At 39.5% G+C, this 18,485-nt stretch overlaps 1 protein-coding gene across 1 annotated transcript; it reads right to left on the bottom strand.

Annotated features, from left to right (window-relative positions):
• Nucleotides 1-1,034: 1,034 nt before the first annotated feature.
• On the bottom strand, nucleotides 1,035-18,053 carry LOC308390803 (regulator of G-protein signaling 9-like). The gene is made up of 19 exons (XM_080873091.1): nucleotides 17,476-18,053; nucleotides 15,756-15,852; nucleotides 14,960-15,010; nucleotides 14,708-14,814; nucleotides 13,319-13,370; nucleotides 13,185-13,243; nucleotides 13,031-13,107; nucleotides 12,864-12,945; nucleotides 10,030-10,092; nucleotides 9,514-9,543; nucleotides 9,360-9,421; nucleotides 8,675-8,788; nucleotides 8,474-8,589; nucleotides 8,267-8,354; nucleotides 7,605-7,743; nucleotides 7,050-7,132; nucleotides 6,659-6,782; nucleotides 4,049-4,452; nucleotides 1,035-3,493 (listed from the first exon to the last, which is right to left on the bottom strand). The coding sequence occupies exons 1-19, from the start codon at nucleotides 17,542-17,544 to the stop codon at nucleotides 3,331-3,333; spliced, it is 1,980 nt and encodes a 659-aa protein (XP_080729217.1). The 5' UTR covers nucleotides 17,545-18,053; the 3' UTR covers nucleotides 1,035-3,330.
• Nucleotides 18,054-18,485: the final 432 nt, after the last annotated feature.

Below are 18,485 nucleotides of genomic sequence, written 5' to 3'. Positions count from 1 at the left end.
GACTCACACTGACTGCAAGTAATTGCCATCTAATTTATAAATGCAGATAGGCCGATGACAGTCTGTGCTGTTTTTACTCAACTGGTTGTAATCTGGTTATATTCTTATATAAAAGCAATGTCATTTTGCAATTAAATTGCTGTCCTGCCACAACTATGTCACTACATGTGCAACAATTTTATCACAGTAAATCTCCATATTATCGCAAACTGCTTGCATGTAATTGCCAACTTGACAACTGTTAGAAGACTGATTCCATCTTATTGCCATTTTATCAGCATCTTGATGCACCAAAAATGACAACTGAGTGTGAGTGGTTGCAGACTTTGTCCCCATCTTTGAAAAGACCATATAAAGTAAAATAAGGGTTGGTATAATTGCAATAGAAGATTCTTGTTTATTTTTTGTAACAACATTTCTTCAGCTTATTTTAACTTGATGTTTTCCCATGATTGTCCAAGCCCCACCTACAAGTGCTCTGCAGCATACAGATTAAGAACCACTTGTTTTAAGAATGGTGCTTTTTTTCTTGTGCTTTTTTGTGCAGATTTAGAAGTTTTAAACATGAGTGAGGCATCTATTGAAGTTAGTTTTCTTACGCTCATCCTTTTCAGGGTCATGGGGGGCTGGGGGGCAACCAGAAAGACAATCATTCACACTCACATTCACACCTATGGGCAATTTAGAGTTACCAATTAACCCAACCCCAATAACTGCATGTTTTGGACTGTGGGAAAATGCCAGTGTGAACCCACACAGGTGGTGGATTCACATCCAGAACCTTCATGCTGGGAGGTGACGAAATTTTGTGCTATTTTATCATATTGGCCCCCTGATTTCAATTTTTTTATTTGCATACTACAATAAAAAAATAAAATTCTGAAAGTTGCATTAAAAATAGTTTAAAAGGCCAGTCCACCCAGATTTCAGGTGAACCTTTTTGCAAAGACAATCTTTTATTGAGGCACTTGACACAAGCCATGGAATGTACATATCAAATACAACAAATTTAAGGTCTTTTTCACATTCTTGCATCTGTAAACATGATAAAGATAATACATTCAGACAGTAAGTCCATGTTGTCCCTCATACAGGAGAGACTTGTGAGTGAGGGGAAAAATATCAACACCTCACTCAGAGTAGTGTACAGTACACAACAGCTACACAAAGTGTACAAAACAGCAGTGGAGTCAAATACAAAAACTACTCACCGACTCCCTTTAAAGTAACCCTTCATGCATGAAGAGCGTACGTCTCACAGGAGTAGATCAGCAAAAATAGTAGCATGTAGACAAGCTGCTCATGTGCTCTCATTTGACCTGAAACGCATCTATTTGGTCATTTCACATGTGCGTAAGAGGTAAGTAAACTAGGGTTCAGGCATCTAAGTCTATTTCGCATCACAAGAACACATCTCGACTTTAATAGATATATAGGTACATTATCAGTTAGCAGGCATGTGTGGAAGCAGAGTCTACAGATGTCTGCTTTGGATTATCACACTCTAGGATGTAAACATGTACTTCTTGAGAACTACCGGTGGTACTTATGGTCCTTGGCAATCACAAAAATACTTCAGTTTATCTCTTTTTATTCGTGCTGTTTTGTTTTCCCGTCCACTTGGCTCTAAGGAAGTATGTGTAGATGCCTGCTTAGTAAAAACTTCCAACAACAAACCAAACATAGCAAAATATCTCCAGTGTGTGGAGGCGGATAAGGCTGCTGTTGGGCTACAGTTCATCAGCAGGTACAGAATGAGGCTTGGGTATGAAAGCTACGGCTCATGTTTTGAAAGCGCTCACCCTGTTCTCCATGTGGAGCAGCCTCTGCCAAAACTACACCTCTATCCTAAATACAGGGCTCAGCTGGTGCTCACATTAGTAAGGGTTGGTGAATATAAGGCTGTAGTTAAAGGAATACTCCAGCAAAATCTAGATTTTAAGTGTTAAGACATTTTCTGCCTGTTGGCTTGGACTCGTATTTTGTATCCACAGTGTTTTCTATGCAAATATATAACAAATACTAAGGATTTTCTTTTACTTTTTTATAGGTTTCATTATTTTCCCGAATGTGTAATGGCTCAGTCATACTTGAGTATAAAATAGGATGACAACCTCCTTGCTGCTAAAAAAAATCTGTGATTGCACAATGATTTTTTTTCACATTTAGTAACCGATTGCACCTGGTTACCCAGAGGCTGAGTGTGTAACACTTTCAGCCTGTGGGAGGCTACTGGGAATTGCAAGACAGCTGCACAGGTCACCTGATGGGAGGCAACCTGTCTCCAAACAATCACGGTCCAACTCGGACTGATTGCAATCACTCTCAGACAGATTTCTAACACACTGCAGTCAATCCGAGTACGTCTGAGTCAATGAGCACAAGTTCTCTGTGGACTTGAACAAACTCATTGCCAGATCTATTCTGGTCATTTCCTCCTGAGACTCAACTCATTTATTTATGTCCTCTGTAGTGAACACGCAAATCACAAAACATATTAAACTGAAAGATTTCATTCTCAGGACAATATTCCTATACAAAAAGGAAGGTTGCCAAGCAACAGTGTTATTTTGCAGTTAAATAACCGCTCTGCTGCAAATACGGGACTTTTTGTTGAAGAATTTCGGTTTCAAATCTATGAGGTTCTGGGTGGAGTCAGAATGTATGTAGTAAATGTGAATTTCTGATTAATGCGAGTTTCTGTTTATGCAGATGGCAACAAATTTGCAACAGAGGGCAACAGTTACAATTTTTGCCAATTTATCAGAGTTAATTACCATATCATCACAAACAGCTTTTTTGCTGTCATTAAACTTATTCAGTCACAGATAGCAGATAGACAACAGTCTGACCCATCATGTTGCTGTTTAATCATTGACTTGATGTACCAAAGTTGGTTTGAAGGTGAAACCTGACTGTAAGATGTGGTCTCGGTCTTTCAGTGACAACAAGGTTGCAAGTTTTGCTTTTCTTGATGTGACGCTAGCATAAAGAAGGCTTTAAAACACTCTTCAGACCATTATTCACTATATATGGACATAACTACGCCTGCATAAACTCTTTGTACTGAGCCATATTGTTGAAAACAAAATGTTTTGAAAGTTCTGAGCATGGACAGTGAAGTTAGGATTATGCTGCAACATGTGTGACAATGGGGCATTTCAAGCCAACAGGCAGGCAGGTTCAGCAAGTTAATGTTTGGTCCACTCTAGACAGCCATTTTTAGAGTATCCCAGAAAGAGTACTGTCAGTCTGTCCTCTTGTTGATTGAATTTATGTTATACATTATGGTCTGGTCCCACCATTTTATACCTGTGTAATTCCAGTGTATTAGCCTGTCCCATTCTGTGGAGTGAGGCTCTCCCAAGGGCAGATGATCTCTTTGGTTCCCACTCTTTCCCGAGAGACAGCTCTGTTCTCCTCATCTTCATCCTCAGACTCAATGGGGTAGATGCGGCACTCCGGAGGAATATCCACTTTGATCTGAAAAAAGCTGAGAAATGTTTCAGAAAAAGACGAGGTCATCAGGGGCTGATCTGATATTATTTGTCACGTTAGCAACATAAACTTTTACTTTGTGTACCTTAGTAGCCCAACTAGATACAAAGTCTGCATACACAGGCATGACTAAAATACATACACTGTATGTAATATAACAATATTTACATGTGCTGTGTCAGTTAAATAAATAACTGAATATGAGATGACAGTTTTGACTTCCAGCTTTTATGCAAAGATGTTCCCATCATATTGGTTTTGTAGGAACTGTAGCTCCAATATTGCATATGTATGAATTTTTGCAATAAAAACAAAAATAAATAATTGTATTAAAAATTGAATTTCTTTTTCCTTTCTTGCAATTAACAAATAGTCCTAGTGTCCAAGTTACAGATAACAGCCTCTTCCTCAGGCCTGTTCTACAACTATTTCACTTCTTGTTTCAGCGCTTCCACCTAAATTTAAAGTAAAATAAGACTCCTGGATTGGAGCGAAAATGATGGAAAACATATGTCTTTCAAAGTAAAAGTCCTGCATGACTGTCACGTACTTGCCAATCCGTCTGGGCGGAGCCTGACTAGGTTCATCTGGGCTGATTGGCTGTATGCGGCTGCTTGTCCCGGCAGCTGGATTACATTTAGGTGACAAGCTGGCAAACATAGAGGAGGGAGTGCAGCCACGCTTGAGTAGACGACGCAGGGATAGAGCCATGCGAGACTTGGACACGTTCCCTCCTGCAGATGCTCGGGCCTCAGGGTTCCCTTCACTTTCCCCCTCACTGGCTTCCGCTCGCCGCTCAGAGGCAGAGGTGCTGTCTAAGGCCACGCTGATGGGGGACGGACAGGCTGGGGTGTGGGCCAAAAAGGGAAGAGAGGGCGAGGCGTTGGCGGAGGGGGGGTCAGTCATGCCAGAATAGACAGCGAGGTGGGGCACAGGAGTGGTAAAGCGGCACAGCTGTGAGGTCAAAGGGCAAGAGACACAAGTCAGAGGGCATCCAGACAGATAAATACATGTCTGTGTTTGGAATTTTTTTAGCAGATGGTTCCCTGAATACATCACTATTCTGTTTACAGACCTAACAAGAGACATAACACGCAAAAGGTTTCATAACATCAACTTCATTATAACAATATAGAGCCCTCTCACTTTCTGTAACCACAGGAAATTAATATTTAGCCTCCAAGACAATCTCACTGTCCGCTCAAAGTAAAGAAAGGTCTGACCAGCATTCAGCTTTGCTGATTCATGATATTAAAGCTCACATTAGAGCACCACACTTTCATCTCAGAGAGCACAGCACTTTAAAAAACATAACATCTGTAACTGAGTAGGGAAAATGGGCTTTGATAGCGTATCCTGATTTTCCAGCTGTTTTTTGTCCTCAGGCTGACATACCCCTGGGACAAATGCCTCAGTGCCTATGATGTCATAACAGTGAGTCCTGCTCCAGATGGAAAAACAATAACAACTTTTTTGTTTTAAGTGATGACGATAACAGTCATCACTTTTATCATCAACCCATGATATCAGTGTTGGTCTCAAAACCCCACAGTGCTGCGATGATTACCCGAGATCTTCATAATGTGTTATCCCATTTGCCTATGATGCCGTTTCTTGTCTGTCGACTTCAAAGTATTTTAAAATATGTTCTCCCCATTCTGCACAATTGTTTGCAGGTGCCTTGCCTGAGGCACATAAATCTGCTTTTGCAATACTGATAAAAAATTTCCAGAATATTCTTACGAGCTATCACAGGGTCGGCAGTAGCCCAGGAGATTTTTGATTCTAGCTCTCACTGTTGCTTGTTGCCTGCAGCATTTTAATTTTACTTTAAATGGATATCCAACCTAAGCATCACAGGCATTGTTTCTGTTTTATTAGCTAAATCCAGAATTTTTTTTCTTGCCAAATAAATTTGTAGTACACTCCTTTTAACTTGTTTTGCCCTTAGCTTCAGTTTCCTATTGTTTAACTCTGCTTTTTAGCAAAGGGAAATGTAAGCTATAAAATATAACGGCAATGCTCATCAGTTTTGATAGGTGGAGAACCATACCTCACTCTATGGTGGAAAAATGCTGTTTTAATAAGTTAATATGCATTTTAATATCATCTCAATGATCAAGCTGTAGAAACAAGCGTATGTTTACAACAAGTGCAAATGGTTAAGTAAATTTGCAAACTTATGTTGGTCTTAACGTTGCACTTTCGCATCACAAAAAAGCAGGTTTTGAAAGAAAGAAACAATGGAAGGAAGGAAGGAAGGAAGGAAGGAAGGAAGGAAGGAAGGAAGGAAGGAAGGAATTTGAATGCATTGCGCTACAATCGAATTAAATGGAAAAATGAAAACGGTGAATAAATGACGGCTTAAGTCCAAACACATAAGTATGAGGTGGTTTTATGAATGTTTTATTACCTTATGACTGATAACAAAGACAACTCAAAACATACTAAACAACAGTGAATGCACAGAGATGGACAGCACAGTAAATGTATCATGACAAACAAAAAAGCAGACAACACTTACAGCTTACATGGACGTAAATGTCAGCGATGACAATAGATGGCTATTTGTCTTCTTCTTGTAGTAATTTATTAACATGAGTTGCAAAAAAAGGTTGGTTCAGATTTTGAAACATGCATTTCCAAAGACGTCAAACATGTGACTCACACAGAAATATAAAGTATGTTTACATAGAGCCTGATCGATATACGATTTTTAAGACCGATATGTGTTGATTTGAAAATCGAATATTTTGACACATATCCTAAAATCTACCTATGCAGCATCAATGCACAAACATGATTAAAGTTGTTATGAGGCACAACAACTTCAATTCTTTAAATTTTAAAAATTTTATTTATCAGTCATGACCAATATGGATACCAATAGATCAGCAAACAGCTAATTTCAGCAGATATATCAGCACGCTGATAAATTAGCTGGGCTCTGGTCTATGACTCTTCACTGAAAGGTCTAATAGCAACATATTATAGATGTTTTCTAATTTATTATATAACATTATATCCTGTCTAAACATATAATGTATTACATGTATTATATGTAACTACTATAGCAATTAGACAAATAAAATTAGTCATTTTTAACTGAGGTGCGACGAGGAGGCGCCTCTTTGCCCTGTTGGCTGAGTTTGCTCATGACCTGTGTGATGTCAACAGGGGCACTGGCGGCCATCTTGGCCTTTTGCTCCTGCTCCTGTTGCCGGATGATGATGGGACTGAGACTGGGCCGTCTGTTTCTTGCATTTTGCTCCAACTGGGAGTCACTGGGATGATGTATGGGGAGGGGAAAAGAAACAGGAACAAGGTAAGAGTTGAAAGTTGAAAATTCAGGATTGTCTTTAAGAGTACGGAGGAGAGAAGAGAAAATTTGAGGTTTATGTTATATATTTGTTAGGGTTGTTTAGACTGCAACATTCCTCTTTGCTGTGACTAAGACGTATTTTCTGTTAGTCAAACTAAAAGCTTCAAATAAATCTTCCAACAATGTCTGAGAAAAGCTCCACAAATTCAATGCAAAAAGTGCCTCTTACCTGAACTTGTGTTCCTCGGGACATACGGCCTTCTTCGTTGTTTCCTTAAACACTGGAGATTTTAGGTATCGGCCATATGAGTCCTGCAAAATGCAAAATGCTATCAGTTGGTCCAGTGAGTTGGTCTCTTACAGGTACAGATACAACCCCACCGTTCCCTTGTGATTTAACCATAGACATCCAGGTCTGAAAAGTGAAGCCAATGCAGAAGTGCCTTAAACTTCCTTTCTTTACAGTGGCCAGCAGGGGGCACCTCATCTGGTCACAAAGTTCATATTGTATAAAGGTCAATGAGAACATTATCCTGCTACTTAATCATTTATGACACCAGTTAACATTTTTTTGTGAGTTTATAGTCTCAATAAAAGTCTAATCTGATACTTTGTGATGTTTAGTTTCAAATCATGCTCCCATTTAGAGCAAATTACACACGTTGCTATAGCATGGGCATGCATAGCGCCATCAGCTCCACAGTCAGCTCAAACCAAAATCCAAAAAGGTGTTTTAATTTATGCAGTCTCTGCACTGATCACACCTACTGACATGTTTACTGACCTTCTTCATGAGCATGTAGATGTGAGTCTGGGCTGCATCCAGGACGTATCTGTGTGGGTGTTTCAGACCTTTCACTGTGATTTCCATCGTCTTTCCATCGATGTTGATCCATCGTGGAGCACCGCGTGCCAGGAAAGTCCTGAGATCAATGAAAGTGGGAGGAATGAAGAGGAAATGCTTTGACACTTACATGGAAAAACCTCAAAAGCCAGATAAAAACTTCTTCTTCAGTAAAGATGTGAGAAAAAAATATCCACTGCATTGTTTTCATCATTTAATCATCAGTTAAAGTAACACTATACTTGCAGGTAAAGTTCACTACATGCAAAGTTTAGATTTAAACTGTAATTAATCTAAGGCGTATTATTTCTGGATGATGGCAACCAAAATTTGTATTAATTCTCAGTTTTATTTTAAGTTTTAATCTTTAATCTTTATTAATTAAAAATAATTGAGTGAATTTAATGTTAAAAATAAAAATTAAAAACACTGAATGTCCAACATGTATTTGTGTCACTATTAAACTAATAAATATAACTATTAAAGAGTCATAAATCACTGTCAGTAAACATAGTTGGCGATTTTTAAATCAAATAATACTTTCTTCTCCACTGTCTTCAATATTTACCAGAAGACTAATATATTCTTCAAGAAGTTCTTACTTGTAGATCTGCTCTGCTTTCTCTTTCATTGTCGCAGCAGTGCCCCACTTCAGATCCTCACAACCTTCCCAGAATGCCAAGTTCTCACCTGAGTAGGTTTAGAGAAAATAACCAGATATAAACTCAGATTATTCCTAACCCCTTCTACTGAAGGAAAGCTTAACATCAGGACCAACAGTGACTTTAAATTGCATCAGACTATCATACCGCTGAACTCTTTCTTTAGGAACAGTCTGAAGTCATCTCGTCCTCGAGGGTCTGAAAGGAGCTCTCCAAAGCTGAACGTCCACCTCTCCACACGCATTTTAGTGGGTATTTCCACACTGTGCCGCACAGATAACAAAAACAAAATATTCTTAATTATTGTCCAAAATCAGTGATTTCTATAAGTATAATCATCTTACGCACTTGGGCATATTCAAAGCCCAGTATGTGACGTCATCAGTGAGCCAGGGGTTGCTGGGAAGACACTTGGACAGAAAAGGGTCGTGGCCTTTATAAGTGGCGCAGTATTTCACCAACCTGCAGTGGAGGGAAAAACACGTCACCATCGACCACACTGAAGGAAAATAACGTCTTTAACCATTAATGATGCAGCCACACAGAAACAGTAAAGCAAGTGCAGCCAAGCCTACAGGAGGCATAACTCACATTATCTAATCCCTCATCAGTCAGAGAACAGCAAATACACTTGACAATACATGTTTGTCTACTGTGAAGATTCTCATTTTCTTTTTATTTGCTGGAAAGACACATGGGAAATATGTCAAAGATTCAAGTGAACTTTCTACTAGCTAGCCACTGAGCTAGCTACTTATCATATAATCAGGGCCAGTATTTTTCTTTTTTTTACTGAGAAACTGAGACTGTTGTGGAGGGCTCCACCAATAAGCTTAAGCAGCCCTCCACAACGGTCCCACTTTCTCATCAGCTTTAACCTGTCTGACCTTTACAGATCACTCAGTGGGGTTATGCTGAAACTAATGTGCGTGTGTTACTTTAAGGCATACAGCTAATGGAGCAGCCAGGGTATAGGAGGGGTACTGGTTTGCTACAGATAGTAGCGAGCTTCTTATATGAGGGACTGTCTTACGCGCCAATGGACACTGATGATTTCACTCTGGGACGCATGATGGACTGCTGGGTGAAAATCATCTACAGGGAGAGAAATGACAGCCAGAATAACACAGAGCTGCCACTATACGTGATCAATAAAACATCCAACAAGTGAGTAGAAAAAAACTTACGATCCTCTCGTAGTCATCGGGTGTTTTTGCCTGAGGAAAAATGTATTAAAAGTATGAGTACAGATAATAAGCCATATACTTTATGACTTCACAGTTAGGACACTGTATGTATTTCTGCACAGAAAAAAGCACTGTTTTATACATCACTTCTTTATCATTGTTGGACTCATGATGAACACTTGTGAACACTAACCTTCAACATCATTTCACAACCTGAGCTGAGATTCAGGTACTTTTTTTTTGTTAGCAAGTATTATAGCAAGTGCATTCATGAGGTGATGTGAGTGTGTGCAGATGTGTTCACAACCAGCCTAAAAGTCTGGGATTTGAAAACATAGCTGTAGGAAATGCCTGCAGAGAAGAAGAAAGGAAAAGAGAAGGCCTTAATTTTAATAAAAGAAAACAGCATACATATCATTTACTGTACCTGCATTAATGCATTAAAGCTTCTTATGGGATATAAGCTGATTGAAAGGAATTATGTTCATGCGGGTCAGGCAGAGACTCACCTGTTACCTCGTGTGCATTTGGATCTATTAGTCTTTCCAGTCCATAGTCCATGGCACTCACAGTCCCTGGCTACATACACATCAACAAAAGAGAATTACACAGTGTTTACCAAAGGACTAATTAATTAAACAGATGGCTGTTTTATAATGCTAATCATCAGCGGATAATGTGTCGTACTTCTCATGGCCATCTCAAACAAGAAGAGGCCAATCACCAAATTCACTCTTGGTCATTATGAATACATCTTCAAGTACTTTATTTGTTTCCCACGGGGGGCTTTAAAATGCATTAACTTTAAATCACATTTAGCAGTCATTACGATCAATCTGAACCTGTAAGATGAAGTTTTAAGGACAGCATATGTTATTTACATCAAGGTGTCATTATATTTATTTTTCAACATGAAACATCTGTTTCTGCTTTTATTGAATACTGATTTTTTTTAGAAAAGGTCAAAAGTTTCTTCCTTTTTAAATTGTGCATCTTAAATTAAGAGTGTGCATATCTGATTTAGTATTTAGAAGGAATGAAATGCTTGAAGGCTGGAAGACGGAAGAAATATCTATCCTTTTTGTCTGAAAAGCTTTAAAATACACAAACCAACAAATGCAAAGCAGTTAATACTCTGATTTTGTAAGTATCAATCGGCCACAGCATTTAAACTTCCTGTCTAATACTGTGTCAGCAGACACAGGAGCCCCTTTTGTGTCTGACAGCAGGATGTTTGATCGAACTGGGATTTAAGAACTTCGGATGGGTTAGTTGTAGTTGTACCTCAAAATTCCCGGCAGAACTTGACCTATCAGCTTTTAACGTTGGTAGCTGATTAATATGCTTTATTGCTTTATTTTACAGCATGCATATGGAAATCTCAACTGAGGGATTGACAACAGAGCACCCTTGCAGCGATAACTCATGTGCCATGAGACACAAATTAGTGCCAGTGCCAGTGACCCTCGTTAGGTCAAAGTCTTCTGTGCATACACTATATTGCCAAAGGATTCACTCACCCATCCAAATTATTTAATTTCAGGTGTTCCAATCACTTCTGTGGCCACAGACATAAAATCAAGCACCTGGCGTGTAGACTGCTTCTGCAAACACTCACAGATCTTAGGAACTCAGTGAATTCCAGCGTGGTACTGTGGTAGGATGCCACCTGTACAACAAGTCAAGGCATGAGTAGGCAGAGTGGGGTCAGCAGATGCTGAGGTGCATAGTGTACAGAGGTCATGAACTTTCTGCAGAGTTGAGCACTACAGACCTCCAAACTTCACGTGTGCCTTCAGATATGCTCAAGAACAGCATGTAGAGAGATTCATGGAATGGATTTCCAATGCTGAGAAGCTGCATTCAAGCCTTACGTTACCAAGTACAATAGAAAAGCGTCATATGCAGTGGTGTGAAGCATGCCCAACCTAGACGTGCTCTCTGGAATGATGAATCATGCTTCTCTGTCTGGCAATACAATGGATAAGTAGTTCCAGTGAAAGGAACTGTTAATGCTTCAGCATACCAAGACAATTCTGGACAATTTCATGCTCTCAAGCATGACAATAGTCCCTTCCTGTTCCAACATGACTGTGCACCAGGGCACAAAGCAAGATCCATAAAGACATTAAAGAGCAATTCTGGTGTGGAAGAACTTGACTGGCCTGCAGAGTCCTAATCCAAAAGAACACCTTTGGAGCAGAGACCAGGAGCTAGGCCTTCTGATCCAACATCAGTGTCTGACCTCACAAATGGGATTCTGGAAGAATGGCCAAAGGTTCCCATAGACACACTCATAAACTTTATAGAAAACCTTCCAAGAAGAGTTGAAATAGTTATAGCTTCAGAGGATGGGCCGACATCATAATAAACCCTGTGGCTTAAGATTGGGATGTCACTCAAGTTCATACGCATGTGAATGAAGACAAGCAAATACTTTTGGCAATATAGTGTACCTCACTTCTGAAAGGACACAACACAAGTCACAGAGCACAGGCTACAACGTGCTACATTACTGAAAAGGTCACCAGTAGTCAACACAATATTCTTCCTAAAGGCTGAAGTCATAAACAATGAAAAGCACAACTGTTTAACATTATGCACTTAACTGTGTTTTTATTATGGCCCTACTTTATATGATGTGACCATATAGTTTATGGTGACATATATTATGCAACCAAAACTTTAGAAAGACATATTTCTGCAATATGAGAGATGTTTGTGCAGGAAAATCCCAGTAGATCAGCAGTTTCTGAAGTGAGAATATCCTCAAACATCTTTGCACCTAATCAAATGACTGCAAACCAATTAACTCATGGGAAACACATGGGTCTTTGGTTGGGAGCTGTCACTGTCTTTGGTAACTGTTCTAGCTGTAATCCAGCATCACAGCACAAGAAGCTCGATGTGCACAAGGTGCAAACCACTGTACCACTTTCTCCCATGCAGTGTGAAATATTAATCAGTTGTGCCCTTTTCCTCTGACTGGACATGCAGTGGTAATGAGACATCATGGGTAGAGATAATGAGATACCTTGGGAAGTATTGCAGTGTGGTGCAATTTACTTTCTTACTTCTCTGTTTACCTGCAATGTACCAATATCTGCTGTTTACTGTTCAGGCTTGATAACTATATCTGTGCATGTATGCTTATATTATCTCATGTTGTGGGGACATAAATGTGTTTATATAATCACATAGTGAGGCCCAGCTCCTTTTGGTGGCAAAAAGCCATTCTCATTCACGCAAATCATAAAGGACTTGGTTGAGTGACGGCTAGTCTAAGTCTTCAAATATAAATTCACAAACGTCTTCTGTAGTGATAGAAACATGCATGTGTGTGTTCTCACCGGAGGTCTATGAACCACCCAGTAGGCTCTTTCCTGACAGTCAAACACCACACGGTCCGGTTTCTTTCTCTCTTTCGCAGCTCTAAAACCCAACCCAAACACAGAGAGTCATAACACATTGTTACCCTTAACGCTTCCCGACATCACTGAGCTTCCTGCACACCCACCTATACTGCTCTTTAGCTTGCATCACTATAAAATCCCATTTATGATTCATCCACTTGTGAAGATGGTTGTACTGCTCCTGAGGACATAAAACAACACCTCAGTAAATGCCAATAGAGAAAATTAATTGCCGTGGGATTCGTGTCCAATTCTCACCTGCTCGTGCAGCTCCAAGATTCCTTTCTTACGTATGTTTCTCTTTGCCAGGTAGATTGCTTCAGTAACAAAAACATAGATGGATGTTAACGGTAAGTGATTCTTAGTAACAGGATGCATTCAGATACACTCACCATAATCTGTATCCTCAACAGGCCACTGCTGTGTGGGCCAGAAATATGGTGTCTGGAAACAATGAAGGGCAGAGGTGATGATTAGCAGTAAGCGTTTTTGTGAGTGGGATTCATTTCTTGCAGATTTAAGGGTGTTTTTTGTTGGTTGTTTTCAATTTGCAGTCATTCAGGAAACTAAAGCCAGACTAATTTGGGGTTTCACATCATAAAATAAATACGACGGAAATTGGTTTTACCTCGCTTTAGTGGTTTTTGTGTCTTGTAATGGTAAACTCTTTTATTATCTAATCATTGCATGTTACAGCAGAGATGCTAAACCCATTACAGAAAATCTGGCACATGCCGCTTTCTGGAACCAATTTACCAATGGGAAATTACCATGGTCAATAATGTTGATAAAATGAATCTGTTAATATATTAAAAATAATGACTGAATGCAGAATTAAATATGTATATCACACTGAAAAAAATCTCTCAAAAAACTAAAAATATCCCCAAAATTTTCTGACAGTAAATTCTAATTTTTACCAAAATGTACGGGCATTTCTATGTATTGTAAAAATGCAATGCATAGTGAAAAACATCCATAAAAAGTAATATGGAAAATTCCTTTATTTTAAAAATGGTGAATGTTTTTACAAAGATGTTTGTTTTATTTCAGTGTAGGGCCTTTCTGTCTTTTTTTTGAAGAAGAAAAAAAGTATTTAAAAAAAAACATTATTCTGCACTGAAAAAAATGCAGCACTGTTTTAAACTGAAGGAATTTTACATTTAATTTTTACACATTTTTGAAAATAAAGGTTTCTCACATTTTTACATTTTTGGATGGAAAAACTTCCAGGAAGTGCATGATTTTACTTCACAAGGCTTGATCAACCTTTTTTTTTAACCTTCCATGGCTCTGCATTTTTATTTTGAACTTACATGATATACCGACATAATTATTCTTAGAAGTTGCTATGTGCTCAGGCTAAGAGACACAGCAACTTTCTAGCCTTTACATCAAATGAATTTGATGTACTGATGTGTTTTTATCACAATCTTTTAGGCTCTGCACCTAATAAATTAGCAACTGCTCTGTTGTTTTCTGTTTTCTTGTAGGTAAACAACAGTCACACTTAAATGACCTTTGCAAGCATTTCAGTTTACACTGCATTTTTTGCATGAGTTGTGGAGTCACTAGATAGCAGGAACAGGAGTGCACACTATGTGTGTTTCTGCATGACTATGTGCATCCCTTTTTTTACATTTTAACAACATGCAAAAACACTGTTCAGTGTGCAGCAATGAAAACTAAATCTTCCCATAACCAGAAATACTGTTTTGGAAGATCGTTTGGCTTTGCTGCAGCTGAGATTTTGGCTAAGCTTTAAAATGTGGTGTGTTTACCTGGAAGCGATACAGGGATGCATCTGGTTTGACCACTAAACGCTTGTGGTCTTGTATAGGGTAGATGTATCCTAACGCCACCAGCATGGAGCCAAAACTCCTCGCCTCTGAATAAAAAAGACAGATTTGCTATAAATGACGTTCTATCACCAATTTTCACTGTCAGCTAACATGATAACATCCTAAAACTGTCTTCTTTTTATCAAAACACACACTTTGAACTGGGATGGCATCAGCTGCCTGATCTCTCACCTTGTGCATCGATTTGGAATCTGTCTGCTAACCACACAACTATGTCTTCACCTGAGGAAAAAGGACTCAAGGTCAGAAGTAACAAAGAATCTATGGAAATAAACAACACTAGTCAAAAGGGCAGCTTGAACAGCAAACAACTTTAAATATACTGTATGTTGTTTATGTCCATCAGTGCATGCCTGTAAATGCCAGAAAGCTAATGTCAAAGAGAGACATGGAAGGAGAAAAGGGAGGAGGAGAAGGATGACAAGTGAAGAAGAGAGAAAATGACAGAAAGGCAAAGGAAAGAAACAAGAGGAAGAAAGAAACTAAGAAAGGAAAGGAAAGCTTGTGAGATGAAAGAAAGGGGGAGGAAAAGGAAACAGGAAAAGCAAAGGAATCAGAGATGGAGAGAAAACAAAACAGCAAAGAAAGTGAGAGAGGGAAGTGGAGAGAGCAGCAGAGAAGAAGCCTTTGGTATGTTTTCATTCATTCAGCTGTGGGCATTCAAAGCTTGCAGGTGACGTAGAAGTCTAGGTTCCCTCTCTTCTCCTCCTCCACCACCTACTGCCTGCATTCCTCTTGCTTCGGGCGCTACATGTTTGTTTCCTCTCGCCTGCTCAATCATCATCCTCCTCCTTCACCTCCTACTTCTTCCCTCTCTCTGTCTCTGAGACCATGGGGTTGTCATGGAGATGAAATCTGTAGCTCCAACACCGTGGTATCCTCTGGCGAGGTTGTGCAGGTACAGTCACTCAACGGGATAAAAATCAAGCCACTGTAGTGTATGTGAGAGTGTTTGTGTCCACTTTACCAGTAATAGCATGTGGTATTGTGGTGATAACCAGTCTCTGAGGCTGTAGCTTCACTCCCGTTGTGGGGTCCTGCATCTCGAGGACCACCTTCTCCGCCTGCTCAAAAAAAGGTTGTGAGGAGGTGTCACATCAGAGCTCACAGTGTAGGTTTTTGGGGCAGCAGATTTGATTGTAAATCCTAAATTTTGATCAGTGAAATTCACATGACGGTGATGATGATCATTAGTGTAACCTCGAGCATGCACAGCATTACCATTAACCTCTTTTCTACTTAATGAAAGGCAGAGAAAGCTGCATTAAACTGTGTCTCACTGATTAAAAAAGGGCAAATTTCCCCCCTGGGATGTTAAGGCTTGATGTGTAAGCTTGTAATTAATACTTCCTATCAGACAAATGCCGAATGATTCGGTTTCTGTTTCTCTCCAAACAACTGTTCAGCTTTTTAGTCCAATGACTGGATTACAGTTTTAATGCTGCATTAGAAAGTGGTGAGAAGCGAGATGACGGGATTGTTTCAAGCCCTGATCTCATGGCTTTTGTTTGGCTTGTGTGGGAGGTTTGTGATGACTCACTGCCCTCTAAACAGTTTTTCAGCCATCATACCATCTGATCCCAGAGCTCCCCCACAACTTAGGTGTGTACGGCAGAGGAAGAAATCCTGTAGTACATTAATTCACTTTATGTGTGTGTGTGTATGCATGTGTGAGAGAGAAAGAGAAAGAGAGTGTGTTTGTAGCTGACTCCTGGGTCTTTTTGAAGTGGCTTTGTGCTTTGAAGTCAACCTGGAGAGGCTATAAGCCCCAGACTGAGCTGGACCAAAGTGGGCTTTCATTGACCAAAACACAAAGTTCTCCAGGAAATGGATTCTGTGTGCATTCCCCTGGAGAGAGGGGGACACTGTGTGAGTGCTACATCTGGAAGCTCATGTCTTGATTATTTCCTTCCATTTATTTATTTATTTTTTCTAATGTTAAAACATTCTCTTTGGTGACCATCCAACTGAATTTTAAATATGAGATGATGAATGAAGGACTGCTCTGGCTGGCCTCACACACACACACACACACACACACACACACACACACACACACACACACACACACACACACACACACACACACACACACACACACACACAATTCACACAGCGCCTGGATTAACTTCTTTCCAGCAGCTGGTTGGTGTAGATGGAGGTATTGATACTGATCCAGGCCTAATGCTTATTAAACAGAACGACCTTATCACAGTGAAAAGGTTGAAACAGAACACAGTCTGACAGCTATATAGAGTGTAAGGGGGAAGCTGACATGACATCTGATTTACAGTATGTTGGCATCATTCTGAAACACGAGTATATGAATAACATCTCTAATAACCCTTAATAACTAAAGTCCATATTATTAAAGAAATGCATTTTGCTATTGGGTTTCCCTAAAGCTTGTTGTAGTCCAAATGGTACCTGTGGGTTTTAATCCTTAACGGAATGACCATCCTTAATAAATCTATTCAATGAAAGCATTGGGATTTCCAGAGAATATTATAGATTATTATAGTGCAAATGCCAACAACAGCCTGGGTTTGTGAGGTTCCTGTAAGCCAATACAGTCCAAGCATTGCGTTAGAGAATTTATACAAGTCACTAATGATGCGTCTGCAGCAGGTATAATCTATAAGCCTGTGCTCTGGTTTACATCATCTAATGTAAGCTGTGTAGCCCACCTTTTTGAGACAAGCCATCCGTGGTCGGTACCTCTGTCCATGATCCCGGAGAACGTTTCGGATGGTCATGTTGTGTGATGCTTTGCACCGCTCTCTCTCTCTCTCTCTCTCTCTCTCTCTCTCTCACACACACACACATACAACACTGCTGCCGCCTGTGAGAGCCCTGTGTGTCGTGTGGGGATGCTTGAGGGGAAGTGCAACACTGATCGATGGTGATGTTGCCTTCAAATGTCCCCCCTCTAAACCTCTCACTTGGAAAAACGGAAACTGTTAATGTGCCAATATTTTAACATTTTTAAATTGAATTAGGATTAAATTACCCGTGTGGCACTTCAGGCATGTAATAAAAAGTTGACAGTTCCAATAAGAGTAACAAAGAATTGTCTAAAATAGGTTTAAGTAATTGCAATGTGAAGCCGTTTTAGTTAAGTATAGGCAATAATTTAGTGTTCTTTATCTCATCAATGCTATAAACGCAAAGACAGAAGGTCAAATACAACCACTTTCACAAAACCAAGTTATTTTCCGTCAAGATTTCAAATTGTATTGTTCTTCAGCAGAGCGTTCAACTGCAGATAGCAATATTTCCTGCAGTCTCTGAAAGCAGCATGTCTAAAAGTGTGAAACGAATCAACCAATCGGAGCGCGTCTTTTTTTTTCCAACGTGTTTCTATACTGCACCAGTAGAGGGCGACATGCCACCACCGGTCAACTCTCCTTTTTTCCTTCATATTTATTTTAATGTTAATTATGAAAACTTTATGTATTTATTTTTTACTTTAATTATAGCCGTTAACGCCTATTAATTCTTTTTATAGTGTATCGTGCAATTAGACCTCTAAAACTTGAAAATGTATTCGCGTGTAAATTTCAGTATGCTGCTTATAAAGTTATTTTTGTGTGTTTCCATTCAAACGTAGCTACGGACAATATTACGTGTTTATGTGAGGCATATCCGCGTAAATAGCACAGTAGGCTGTGCCTTAAGATTGATGGTAAACAGTCAG

This window comes from Rhamphochromis sp. 'chilingali' (assembly GCF_963969265.1).
Source record: "Rhamphochromis sp. 'chilingali' genome assembly, chromosome: 22".
NCBI classification, from domain to species: domain Eukaryota; kingdom Metazoa; phylum Chordata; class Actinopteri; order Cichliformes; family Cichlidae; genus Rhamphochromis; species Rhamphochromis sp. 'chilingali'.
This window is presented reverse-complemented; position numbering and strand designations above follow the sequence as displayed.

Excerpts from the sequence above, each read along its gene's own strand:
- LOC308390803 (XM_080873091.1), bottom strand. The coding sequence starts at position 17,544 with ATGACCATCCGAAACGTTCTCCGGGATCATGGACAGAGGTACCGACCA. Across the intron at positions 14,815-14,959 it reads ATTCCAAATCGATGCACAAG|AGGCGAGGAGTTTTGGCTCC; the intron begins GTGAGAGATCAG and ends TTTTTTATTCAG. Across the intron at positions 10,093-12,863 it reads GGGTGGTTCATAGACCTCCG|CCAGGGACTGTGAGTGCCAT; the intron begins GTGAGAACACAC and ends ATGTGTATGTAG.